This window comes from Galeopterus variegatus, unplaced genomic scaffold, assembly GCF_000696425.1.
Source record: "Galeopterus variegatus unplaced genomic scaffold, G_variegatus-3.0.2 Scaffold6566, whole genome shotgun sequence".
Lineage (NCBI taxonomy): Eukaryota > Metazoa > Chordata > Mammalia > Dermoptera > Cynocephalidae > Galeopterus > Galeopterus variegatus.
Window position 1 is genome coordinate 75,718 of NW_007732677.1, and position 13,090 is coordinate 88,807.

Here is a 13,090-nt window from a genome sequence, read left to right on the forward strand (position 1 = left end):
CTTCCTCCTCCTCACGCCACTGCCCACAAACTGTCCTCCATGGTCCACCTCTCTGGTCTGTCACACCCCCAAAACCCTCCCCTTCCTAGTTCCTGCAGGATGTCCTTTCCTTCTGTGTGGGGCCTGTGATCTGAGGTCTTGTCTGGGATGGGGTGATGGTGCTCCAATCCCATCCCAAGGCATTACGTTACGTCAGAGCTGGAGCTCTCTCTTCCTCTGCCTGGGTTCTCTTCTCTAATCCACCCTGCTTACCCAACCTGGGATAAGACTAGTCCCATTGGCTCCTCCCTCCTCAGGACAGGGAGAGGGTGTATACTGACACCAACAGAGACAGAAGAGAAAACTGGCTCCCTCAGTATTCCAGCCTTGACCTCTATACCCTTCCTGGAAGAGGAGGAGCCCACAACCTCTGTAAGAGGCAGGGCCCCAGGGGATGGGTGCACCCTGGACAGAGTGGGAATGGTGAGCATCCACAAGAGTGGGAGGGGTGTTTGCAGTTCTGGAGAAGGGTTAATTCAGGGAGCAGTGGACTTCGCACCCCCTTCCACCCTCCTCCAAGCCTGTGGAATCCTTTAATCAAGTTGGGTGCTGAAATTTCAGCTCTGAAATGCCGCCTTTGTGCCGGCATCCAGGCAGCCGCCCCAGAGTGCGGGGGTCACTTTCTCGGCCCCATTTCTCTAAATGGTCTCTTTGTTCCCTGCTGGGCTGTTCAGTATCAGATGTGATTAAAGGGAGATGGGGCTTGTGCAGGGGAGGAGGGGAGTAGGGGGTTAACCCTTGGGGGATAGGGTGTAAGGGAAATGGGAGAAAAGGGGTATTTTTCCTCTTTTCTCTTTCCCCTTTTGATCCGCTTTTGGGGAATCACTTGCTATTCAGCAGGCAGGTTTGGGTTTTGACTTGTCTTGAATGAAAAATCACCTGCTGGGCCGGCCTGTGGCTCACTCGGGAGAGTGTGGTGCGATAACACCAAGGTCACGGGTTCGGATCCCATATAGGGATGGCCGGTTGCTCACTGGGAGAGCGTGGTGCTGACAACACCAAGTCAAGGGTTAAGATCCCCTTACAAGTCATCTTTAAAAAAAAAAAAATCACCTGCCACTAACATTGGTTCTATATTTTCTTAGGGATTGGGCATAGTCCCTTCAATTATTTCCAGAAACACCCGGCCCTCATCTCTTTACAAGTGGAGCTACTACCTACTGAGGCCTGAGCACATCTGGAACCTTTGGTCCAAGGGATGTGCACAAACTAGGTTTTCTGACTTCTCGGGAGTCATCTGTCCCTTCCTGCGTCCATTTGCCCTCCTCCCACATCCCCAGTGATTTTTCAGTCGATCTCATGAGATGCAAGGTTATGAAGGTGGTGGTTTCATCTTCTGGACGCAGCCCCTGCCCTACCAGCTCTATGCCCATAACAGTGAACAGACCGGAAATAGACAAATGTCCTTCCTTTCAATAAGGGGAAAAGGGTGGGTTGTAAAAGCTGAACATATCAGGTTAGTACTGATTCATCCCTAACCTAACAAAATTCAAGAATAGATTTTACAGGGCCGGCCTGGTGGCGCACTCAGTAGAGTGCGGCGCTTGGGAGTGTGGTGGCGCTCCCGCCGAGGGTTCGGATCCCATATAGAGACCGGTCCGCTCACTGGTTGAGCGCGGTGCGGGCGCGACACCGAGGGTTGCGATCCCGTTACCGGTCACGAAAAAAGACAAAAAGGAAAAAAAAAAAAGAATAGATTTTACATATTTGGAAGCATTTAGACAATAAAGAGGAGATGCAGGAGCCAGCATAGGGTTTCTAAGAATATTGCCAAATGAATCAGTTTTTTTTTTTTTTTTTTGATGGTTACTGGTCTGCTAGGTTGAGGGAATGCCACAGATCAGTGAATCGTGATTTTTAGCAAGGGATCAAGCAGTCTCCTGATGGTTGTAATGGAAAAGTGTGCTCTTCATGGTGATGTAATCAGCTTCGGAACTGATTAGACAGGCTTTACCTTAAAGTTGAGATAATAGAATTGATGATGGAGAGAGGTATTTAGTGGTGTATGCAGGGCCCTGATCTTTATTAGTACTTGAATGAGGATATTCAAGTTTACAAAATACATAAAGCTCTGAAGGAGAGCTAAGATCCAAAAAATTTAATATAGGTGGGGAAATGGGTCAAATCCAACAAGATGAAATCTGTTAAAGATCAGTATAAAATCTTGCATTTATCTACAGAACAAAACAAAAACAAACCCCACCCCAAACAGCTTATCTACAATTTGGATAGTCTGACTTTGCAACAGATACTGTCTAAAAGATCAGGTGTGTTAGTTACCACCAAGCTTCATGAGAGCCAGCGGTTTTGGGGAGGTTTGCCTGAAGAGCTTGCATGATGCGGCTTCCAGATGGAGGGAGTTTGATCACATTGAGGGGACTGGGCTAGTTCTTGGTTGCCACCCTTCCCCGACAGGTCCTGACTAGGAGGTAAGGGGCTGGAAGGAAGGAAACAGCAGATGCTGGGTGGAAGAAGCATCACTCCAGACTTAAAGCAAAAGTAGGGCCTGCAAACCATGGGCAGGTGGAGGGGGTGGTGGTTAAGAGCGCAAGCTTCAGCGTCAGCTGGGTTAAGATTCTGGCATCAGCCTCTCAAAGCTTTGGCTTCCCCATCTGGAAAATGGGGATAATGATCAGATCCACTCCCTCATAGGCCTGACTGACATAAAACACTTGGCAAGGCACTTGACCAGGAAGCACTCAGCAAATTCTAGCTCTTACTGTTATTATGAGATGGGCATAAAGAAGAATTTCCAACCATTGCAGTGGTCCATCAATGGAGCAGGATGGTGAAGAGATTTTCCTAGTCTCCCTGCAATTGTGTGCTTGTGAGGTGGAGTGCTTCCCGGCCCCTGAGCACAGGCTGGAATTCTGCTGAGGAGAGAGCTCTTATGGAGTAAGCACTTAAGGATTAGATGGCATGTCTGACATCCTTGGTTTGGACTGGGACATAGCAGTGCTGTGAAGTCTCAGCTAGCTCCCAGCGTGGGCCGGTGTGTGTGTGTGTGTATGCTGGGGAGGTGACATGTGGAGGGGGCAGCCATAGAAGTCCCCTCCACACATCCTAAAGGACCAGGCCTCTGCCTGCAGACAAGGGGTCACCCACGACCCCCTCCTCCCTTTCAAATACCTGTCCCTTGAGTTCTTTGCAAATTCCTCTCTGCTGGGTGAGCAGAGGGGCTGCTTGGAAGGCAGTGATTCCCAGCTGAGCCAGTTAAGAGGGAGTGGCCCCCTGCAGTGGGGGCACAGCAGGGCTCGGGGAAAGGCTCCCATCTGATGCTTTCGTCCCTGAGCACAGACTGACCCCACTGGGATGGCAGCTGACCTAACCCACTCCATTGTCCTCACTTCCTTAGTGGGGAGGAGGAGAGAAAGAAACCTTTGGATTCTCTTTCCTTACATTCTGCTTCTAGCTATTTCCAGAGAGCATTTGAGGAAGCCCAAGACAGGGATAGGAGATCAAGAGACAGGCTAGGTCAGGCCCACCAAGTGGGTAACCGGAACCTTTAATTTTATTAAGTGGAATGCTTAATGCAAAGTTAATAGGGGCGAGGAGAGGGGAGAGGGGACTACTGAGATAAATAAGAGGGGGACAGTAATGAGTTATATGTGGGTTGTGGGGGCTGCAGAGCAGGAAAATAGGGGCGGATATAGCTACGTACTTTATTCAGATATCACTGGGAGGCAAAGGGCAAAAGGCAAGGGCAGAGTGTGCAGGTCAGGATTTTAGTGTCTTCGGCCTGCTGCCAGCAACCTGGGTTGCTGGGCCCTTGACTCCTCCTGGAGCTCAGGCTTTGGGCCTGAGCAGCTGCAACTCTGGGAAGCCCAGGGAGGTGGGGCTGACAGAGCAGGGGCCACAGAGGCTAGTGAGGGTAGGGGAGCTGGGGAGGAGCCCGGGGCGGCAGGCTCCGTGAATTGTCTCTGAATCCTTTCGTGGAGCCCCTGCCGCCTCGCCTCACATCCCGGGATGTGCCTCGAGGTCTGGGACGGTGTAGTAGAAGGGGACTGGGGCTCTCTTTCTCAATTAGACAAAGAATGAGATTCTTGGCACAGAATTGGGTCTGGGGGCCTCTGTGCCATTTCCTTCCTGCGTCCATGAGGGGAGGGGGCATTAAGGGATGAGGACTCCCACGGAAGGCCCCCTCCCCATGAGGCTGTTCAAAGCTGTCCTCAGCCCCCGAGTGGCAGACATAATAGCCAGCTGCAGGCACTGATGGAGGTCTCTGGGGGACCTAACCCTTAGGCACTGTGGCACAGGTGGCACGGGGGCACGTCAGACCCCTCACTCTGTGAGAGAGAGAACTGGAGTGCATAGGAGTGACAAGGCCTCCGATGACCATCCAACCCTGGATGCTTCCCCCCTCCCTGAGGAGGGTGAGTGGGTCCCACTCAGGTCCTGGGATAGAGAGTCATTCCCGGGGGGAAGGCGCAGCCCCTCATCTTTCAGTCTAGGGGCAGCAGTCAACCTCCTCGTCCTTTGCCCAGCCTGTTAGCCCAGGGCTTTGCCAGCTGGAGCCTGGATAGGGCGGTGGGTCATCAGGGCAGTGAACCGACAGAAAGCTTCCCCTCGGCTGTCAGCCTCTGCAGCCTCCTCCTCTGCCCCCACCAGGCCTGAGATGGGTGAGGAACAGGACGCACGGGCTGGGGAAAGGGGCTCGGGACCCAGGACGGGCTGGGCAGGGGGTGGTGGTGTGGGGCCCCCTTTAACCTTTAAGGACGGGACAGCGTCGTATATACTGGCTGCTCCCAGTGTGTGGGGCTGTGGGACTGGGGCCCTGAGGGGCTGGGGTCAGAGATGGCCGTGTAGAGGGGCCGCTGTGAGGGTCCCATATAGGAGAAGGCTGAGTAGAGGCCAGAGGCCTGGCCCGAATGGCCATAATAGGGTCCTGAGGGCTGATGGTCAGAGTAGTCGAACTGGGGGCGGGAGATAGAGGGAAAAGCGGAGCCGTAATGGGGCAGACTGAGGGAGGTGTAGGCAATCTGCGAGGTGGACGGCTGGTCGGTGTAGTGTGGGGGCCCTTGGGGCCCCGCGGTCTCTGTCTTCACCTGGGCTTTGGCATCCACACCAGGTGGTGAGACCGTGGGCAGAGCCACGCCTGGCGGCTTGGAGATCCAGGCGGAGTGTCCACTGGCCACGGCCAGGGCGCTGCCCAGCCCGTAGCCAGCTGCCGAGTAGCTACCCACATGGCCTGGGTGCCCGTTGGGTGGCAGGTACTGGTCCAACTCAGCCACATCAAAGGTTTCCATGTTGGACATTACCTCGTGGCTGATCTCACCGATGTCCACGTTGCCGAAGTCGATGTGAGGCTTCCCGCCCTCCCCCATGGAGCGCCCATCCCGCTTGGGGTCTGCCTTGCCCGACTGCAGCTCTGTCTTTGGGGTAGTTGGAGGGGTGGGTGGGCCATGGCTCTGGCCTGGGTGGAAGGGAGACAGAGAGAGAGAGCAAGGGGGGATCAGGTCAGAGGCAGGTGGGCACAAGCGGACTCTGTTCACCCTCAGGCAGCAGATGCCTCCAGGAACCAGAGGCCTCATCACTGGGCTGACCTTGAAAGGTTCATATGTTTTGGCAGCACGAGTTGGCATTTGTTTACACGCTGGTCTTGGGCTGGTCTCTAGCTATTTATATATTCTGGAATCTTAGGGGTGGGTTCTGCCTCCCATTCTCTGTCACCCACCTCCTGGAGAGGCTTCATTTTGCAAAACCTTCCCCGTCGGAAGGTTCTGGCCCACATCAGCTGAGGTCGGCTCCCTGCCGCTCTGCCCTCCCTGCTCCCGTTGCTCCATGGCTGCTGACCTGCCCTGGTCTGGCCCTCGGCCTCTGCTGGCCGCTGTCCTCGCTGAGCCTCGCTTGCCCTCGTCACTCCTGACTGCTCTGTTTGCTCTTGCCGGCTTGCCTGTGCCTGCTCCCCACCCTCACCCCCACATTCAGCAAACACTTAGGGGGCACCACTAGGAGCCAGGCACTGTGCCAGGGACTGGGGATACAAATGTCAATAAAATGGGCCCATCTCCAAAAGCTCATAGTCTGCGGGGAGATCCAGAGGCCCAGACATGTCTAGGCTTGGAAGTGCCATGATGACCAGATACTCAAAGGACTCAGGAGACCAAAGAAGAAGCCACCTACTGTGCTGAGGATTTGGGGAGGATCTCATTGAGGAAGGATGTCTGAATGGGGCCTTGAAGGGCGATAAAGAGTCCAATGCTCATAGTTTCATTCTGAGGTGGCTGTTCTGTATGTGGTCCAGGGTGTGTGTGTGTGTGTGTGTGTGTGTGTGTGTGTGTGTGGTGTGTGTGTGTGTGTGTGTCTCCCCGAACCTCTGAAGGTGACAAGTACATATGTATGGGTGGGATGGCTGGGTGGGGCATCCCACCAGAGAGAACATGTCCATGATCTCACGAGACCAGGAGCTCCTTGAGGGCAGGCCTGCGCCTCCTCATCTCATTGAGGAAGGATGTCTGAATGGGGCCTTGAAGGGCGATAAAGAGTCCAATGCTCATAGTTTCATTCTGAGGTGGCTGTTCTGTATGTGGTCCAGGGTGTGTGTGTGTGTGTGTGTGTGTGGGGTGTGTGTGTGTGTGTGTGTGTCTCCCCGAACCTCTGAAGGTGACAAGTACATATGTATGGGTGGGATGGCTGGGTGGGGCATCCCAACAGAGAGAACATGTCCATGATCTCACGAGACCAGGAGCTCCTTGAGGGCAGGCCTGCGCCTCCTCCATCGGATCAGAGGCAGTGCTGAGTTGTGCACTGGCCAAGGGCTCTGGACTTCGAGAGACCTACCTGGTTTTTTTTGTTTTGTTTTGTTTTGTTGGCAGCTGGCCAGTACAAGAATCTGAACCCTTGCCGCTGGTGTTACAGCACTGCACCGTAACCAACTCAGCTAACCGGCCAGCCCCTGCCTGGGTTCTTGAGTACTGGTTCCGTCACTGGACAAATCCCCAGTCTTCTCTTAACCAGCTTCCTTATCAGTAAAACAGAGATAGAACCGAGCAGCTCAGACACTGCCCCTTTCCGGAAGCCCTCCTTGACTAGAGTCTGCTGCGTAGCTGGGTGTTTTTGGAGACCTGACTGGATGGCTGGATGGCTGGATGGCGCCTCCCCGGAGGCCATGCCACCTCTGGATCTTGCCTGGGCTTCTTGTGTGCTTGTTTCTTCCTATACTTAGCTCACTGGTTTTCATCCCTGCTCCTCCCTCTAGACTGTGGGCTCCTGAGGCCAGGGACTGCGGGCTTCTCTGGTTGGCAGCCCTGGTGTCCGCTGCAGTGCCTGGCACAAGCAGGATTCAGAGCGTGTCTTCTGAAGCCGGAGCTCTCATCACTGGCTGAGCACCTCCCGTGTGCCAGACCTGTGTATGGCACTTTCTGTACATTAGGAATGTAAGCGAGGCGGCCATAGTGCCAAGCAGATGCCCCGGAGCCACACTGCTTGAGCTCGGACTGCAGCTGTGTGGCAAGTTACTCTCAGTTTTCTCATCAGTAAAGTAAGGGTAACTTGCCACACAGCTGAGGTCCGAGCCCAAGCAGTGTGGCTTCCTCATACACTGTTTATAATGATTGGCTGAGTTAATATAAGACCACAAGCACGGCGCCCGGCACACAGTAGGTGCTCGATTAATGTTAGCTGTTATTACCATTAATGAGAATTAAACAAGCTATCAGATGTCTGGCCCGTCCATGGCACGTGTTTGACATTACATGCCATGTCTCCCCATCACAGCGGGAGACGGGAAGAGGACAACCGTTTCCTCTCCTCCAGCTGATCTCCCACTTCTCAAAATCATTCTGTCCCCCGCTTTCCTTCTAACTGCCCCAGCCACTTCTCACCCCATGGCCTCCACAGCCTCCTTAACTGGCCCTCTTCGCCCAGCAGCAGTGCCCCCTTGCATCAGCCCTGCCCAGAGCCATCTTGGCCAACCTCCTCCCCTGGCACCAGCGTCCCCACTGAGCTCCCTTTGGGCCCCTGCACCCAAGCCGGGGCAGGTGCACAGCCTGGCACACCCAGGGCCTCATGCCATCCAGCCTGGTTCTCTCTCCACTGCCCAGCTCCCGCCCGCCCCAGCTCTGTCATCAGCACTCACCTGAGGGGTGCTCAGGGTTCCCGTCCGACATCGGGGAGCCCTCTCCCGGGTGCCGGTGGTCCAGGTGGGCGCTCTTGTAGTGGGCCTGGATGGCGGCGGCCCCGCCTTGCTCAGCCTCCCCGCCGGGGCACTCCGCCTCCCCCTGGGCCGCCTTCCCGTTCTTCCGCCGCCGGGGCTGGTACTTGTAGTCCGGGTGGTCCTTCTTATGCTGCATACGGAGCCGCTCGGCCTCCTCGATGAAGGGACGCTTGTCACTCTCGTTCAGCAGCCTGGGGTGGACGGTGGGGGGACAGCGGAGAGGCCAGCATGAGTACCAGAGCGCCCAGGTGGCCTCCTTCTGAGCATCTGCCCCAGAAGATGTGAGGCGGGGGCTGGGGAGCCCAGAGGGCAGTGCCTGGGAGGTGCAGACCCAAGGCACAACTGCCTCGAGGGCTGTCGTCTCTGCCCCCAAACCTTTCAGGCGGGGGCTGGGGGGTGAGAGAGGGGTCAGCCTGCTGCCCCCGGCAGCCCCTGAGGAGGAGCCAGAAGTAGGAATAGAGGCTACAAGGGGGAAGATGTCAGTTCAAGGACAGGAAACTTTCTCATCATCAAAGTCGTCTGCAAGTTGATTGCCTCATTAGGGGGTGAGCTCCCTGGTACGGGAGGTGTGCAAACGGAAGCAGCGCGGCTGCGGGAGGACTCCGGTCTCCGCTACTTACTAGCTGTGTGTGTGACCTTGGGCAAGTTACTTCTCTGAGCCTGAGGTCCTTCACCTATAAAACGAGGATGATAATGTCTACTCCATTGGGGTGTGGGACTGGCCAAAATAATGAATGTGAAGTGCCTTGCACCCGGGCCCGGGACGGGGCATGGGCACCTCGAGAAATGGCTGCTATTCTAATACTGCTTGGGGGGATGGGCAGGAGGCCCTGAGGGTGGGCCCCCTCAACCCTGGGATACTGACTTTGTGAATTCCAGTGTGTTGGTTCTGAGGGAGGCAGGATGTGAGCCCCCTTCACTATGCGGTGGCACTGCCCTCTAGGGGAGATCCTATATCCTTGTTAAGGGGTGACAGAGGGTAGAGGAAGCTAGTCTCTTCCCAGACCCCGGGACAGTCCTGAGACTGGCCCACAGAGGGAGGAAGCCCTGAAGGCAGTGCCCCTGCCCACCCAACTCCTGCCTCAGGCCAGGGTTGGAGCGGGGTTCAGGGCTTGGCTGCCCCAAGGTGATAGGGGGCCTTGCAGAGGGGGTGAGAGGAAAGAACACAGATTCACGGAATCCTAGACATCAGGGACTGAGAGTCCACCAGTCTTCATGGGAGCAGCCCTGTCCCTCTGTCCAGAGGGCCCCTCTCTCTAGTGGCCCCACCCCTCATACCCCAGTGGGTGCCCTCTTCCCCCAGTCAGTGGAGGGCCCAGCCCTCCCCACCCCTGGGGAGGGAGGGGGTGGTCACACCAGGCACCTCCTAGCCGGCAGCAGCATTCTTCTGCAGCTTAGTGTCCTGGCTGCTCCCCATCCCCCGCCCCACCCCCCCCCACCCCTGGGGAGGGAGGGGGTGGTCACACCAGGCACCTCCTAGCCGGCAGCAGCATTCTTCTGCAGCTTAGTGTCCTGGCTGCTCCCCATCCCCCGCCCCACCCCCCCCCACCCCTGGGGAGGGAGGGGGTGGTCACACCAGGCACCTCCTAGCCGGCAGCAGCATTCTTCTGCAGCTTAGTGTCCTGGCTGCTCCCCATCCCCCGCCCCACCCCCGCCCCAGCCCAGCCCTAGCCCCAGCTTTCTCCAAGCATCCCTCTATTAGGATCAGTGTGCACATTCAGGACGGAATGGAGACCCCAGAGCAGGGCCTGGGCGTCAGGGAGTGTGATGCAGGCACCCTCTCTGACTTCTGGGAACAGGGTGGGGTGGTGGGAGAACCATGCAGAGGGGGCACAGGCCAAGCAGCCCAGCCAGCCATGGCCAGCACAGATGCTCCAGGGCATCTCTCTGAGCCTCTCTCTCACCCCATCCTTCCCTGAGCCCCCTGCCCAGCTGGCAGCCAGCAATCAGCAAGAAAACAGCAGGAGGCATGCAGGGGGCTGCACAGGCCAGAGAGAGGGAAGACTCCTCCATTGGATCCCACTTTTGCCTCCCCAGCTAGTTCCCAGCAGTGCCCTAACCCTGACAGAGACCTAACTCTAGGCCCACTGCCACCCCCGACCCCAGCCCTAACCTCAGCCCCATCTTCCACCAGCTGCAGATGGCTAAGCCCACCTCCAATCCAACCCTAGCTCCGTCAGGCTCTCTCCTAACCCTAAACCCACCCACCCACCATGCAAACCCAATCTCAAACCTAATCTTGACTCCAGAGCCAGCCTTGCTCAACATTGCCGTGCCCAATCCCCACTCCGTCTAGCTCCAAACCCCAGCTCTAGCTCCAAACCCGAGCCTCATCTGCACCCTCACATCAGCACTCTTTCCCCTCATCTCCAAGGTTTGGAATAGGGATGGGGAAAGGGTACGCTTGTTCCCCACCCAAACTGGAAACCCCACCTGGGGAGCTCCCAAGGTGGGGCACTGGCTGCTGCTACATCTGTCCTCCTGCCAGACCAATGGCACAAGAAGACTTTACCTGGGGAAGGGGCTTGTGGGACTGGGGGCAGGAGACGCTGGTGAGCCCTCCAAGGCTCCAGCCTGTGACCCCCTTTTCAGTTTCTTGACTCTAATTATTCTTTCCGGGCAGATCAACCAACACACAACCACCACTGTGGAATCAGGATCAGATCAGTATCAAAGATGAATATGATTGTCAGACTAACACAGCCACTTAGCACCTGGGCTCTGCTGTGTCTGACCCCAAACCTGCATGTGGCTCTCCACAAGTCTGTCTGTATGTCCTTCTCTTTTCAGTTTTAGAACCCCTGTTTTCCAGTTCTGCCTACCTAACCATCTCCCTTCCTGACGTCCTGGGAGTCATGAACTTGGGGGGATTTCAGGAGAAGCCTCTGGAGCAGTTGGCCAGCCCAACCCACGTCCGGATGTCTCTCAGGCCCCCCACCCAAGGTCCAGGTAGCCACCAAGTATTGGTATAGCCTTTGATCTTTGCCATTGTCCTGTCCTGCCCCCTCCTACCTCCAGGGTTGGGTGTTCAGCAAGCAGGGCCTGCTTTCCTGATTGCCCCACCCCAGTTGGCCCCTATGAGCACAGCTTGAGTGGTGGCCAGGAACACATCCGCTTGAAGGGAGCTGGGCAGGGTTCTGGGCTGGGGGAACCTGGACAGGGACAATGGAGGGGTCAATCTTAAACCCTCGGCAATGGGAGGTGGCGGGAGGATGGGGGTCCATCCTTGCTTTGACTCTCTCATTGGGCTCACGCTGTGGTCTGCTCATGGTCCCTGGGGCCTGCTCTGTCTGCCTATCTATGCCCCTCCTGGCTGTCTGTCTCTCACTTGCTCTTCTTAGTCCCACAGCACCAAAGGTACCTGCCTGGGCCAAGCCCCACCCAGATCTGGATGGACCGCAGCCTCTGCTCCTGGGCAGAGCTGGACTCCCAGGCCTGTGCAGGACGAGCAGGGTGCTGAGGGCTGAGACGGGGAGCGGAAGGGCACCAGCCCTTCAGCAAACACAGGGCAAGGACAGACGAAGGCTGGATGCCAATCTCTTGGTCTCTTGGGGGCCCTCCTGCTTCTTCCAGCACTTTGGCCCTCTAGACCAGTCTCCACCAGCAAAACTCCTCTGACAAAGCCCCGACTTTCTGGAATCCAGATGCGCCTCGCTCTTGCTCTTCTCTTCCTGCCCCGCCCTCACGACCTCCTGCCTACTCCTTAGAGAAAAGGGGTGACCCATCACTGTTACTAGGGACAATGTGCGGGGAAGACCTCTGGATAAAGAGTGGAAAACCTGGGTTCTGGCCCTGGCTCTGCCACCAACTGCTATGTGACCTTTGCGGTTCCTTTGCCTTTCTGGGCCTGTCTCTTGGGCAGCCTAGTGGGGATCAGGTGACCTCGCTCCTTCAGAGCTGCCCTGGGACTCCTTTGGTGGGGGTGGGGATTGCCCTGCTCCACACATCCCCAAGGGGCCAGGCTGAGCCCCAGACTTGAGTTGAGGGTTGTCGAACTTCCTCCCCGGGGAGATGTTTCTCCCAGAGGGTTGGGCTGGTCCCAGGGAGCCTGGGACTCTGAGGGACCCTGGGCAGGAAGGGGGCCAAGGTTTCCTCCTGGCCAGGGTGCTGAGCTCCAGCACCGGGGCTGGCAGGGGAGAGGTTGCTCAACGTTGGGTGGGGCCCTGGGAGGGAAGATGGCACCGAACTGAGAGAAGGAAAGGAGAGAGAGAGACCAGCTTGGTGGCTCTGAGACAGGGTGAGGGGAGGCATTCTTCCGTGTGCCCGCTCCCTGGGGGGATAAAGAAGGCCCCAACCCAAAGGCGGGTGGGGTCAAGAAGGCCCAGTGAAGACAGCTGGGATAGGGTGAGACCCCGCAGCGGCAGACACATTTATCCCTTGGCCGTCCTCCATCCCTCACTCTTTCAAGGACCCTTTTCTGAATTCCTTGTTTTCCCCGAACCTCCCCAAGTTCTCCATCTGACTGCCTCAGTTTCGCTGCATCTCCAGCCAAACCCTCGGTTCTTTCTCAAGCGTTTCCCTCGCATCCTCCTGACCACTGGAACTGGTGGCGGTGGCCCCCTGGGGTGTGCGCGTGTGGGAAAGCGGTTAGTGAAGGCCTGGAGCGTGGAGCCGGCCGCCATCCTTCCTTCCCGCCCTTCCGCCTGCCCCCGACAGAATTCCAACCGCGAGGGGGCGCCTTCCAGCCCTCCGCCCCAGGAGGGGAGACCCGGCCGGGCCGCCGGAGTTCTGAGTTCGAGGGTGGGCAGCAGCGAGAGGAACCCTAAGGGGGTCCTTGTGGAGGAAGGGCGCGCACGGTCCCCACACCTGGTTCCAGCCCCATCCAAGAAGGTGGCTGCCCGGAGGGGAAGGGCGCAGGCCGTCCCCGCTGTGCGGGGCAGGAGGCCGGGGGCCCCG

The 13,090-nt window shown here is 57.1% G+C and overlaps 1 protein-coding gene across 1 annotated transcript; it reads right to left on the reverse strand.

Moving 5' to 3' along the window:
* Positions 1 to 2,033: 2,033 nt before the first annotated feature.
* On the reverse strand, positions 2,034 to 9,611 carry SOX10 (SRY (sex determining region Y)-box 10). Its single transcript, XM_008591022.1, has 4 exons — positions 9,566 to 9,611; positions 8,431 to 8,626; positions 8,117 to 8,385; positions 2,034 to 5,452 (listed from the first exon to the last, which is right to left on the reverse strand). Exons 1-4 carry the CDS (start codon positions 9,609 to 9,611, stop codon positions 4,749 to 4,751), a joined length of 1,215 nt encoding a protein of 404 aa, XP_008589244.1. The 3' UTR covers positions 2,034 to 4,748.
* Positions 9,612 to 13,090: the final 3,479 nt, after the last annotated feature.

What these genes read in the sequence shown, in the direction of transcription:
- SOX10 (XM_008591022.1), bottom strand. Translation starts at nt 9,611, where the DNA reads ATGGGGAGCAGCCAGGACACTAAGCTGCAGAAGAATGCTGCTGCCG. An exon ending in GCAGAAGAATGCTGCTGCCG is followed by an intron (nt 8,627 to 9,565) that starts GCTAGGAGGTGC and finishes GCTCCTCCTCAG; the next exon opens with GGGCTGCCGGGGGCAGCAGG. An exon ending in GAGGCCACCTGGGCGCTCTG is followed by an intron (nt 8,386 to 8,430) that starts GTACTCATGCTG and finishes CGTCCACCCCAG; the next exon opens with GCTGCTGAACGAGAGTGACA.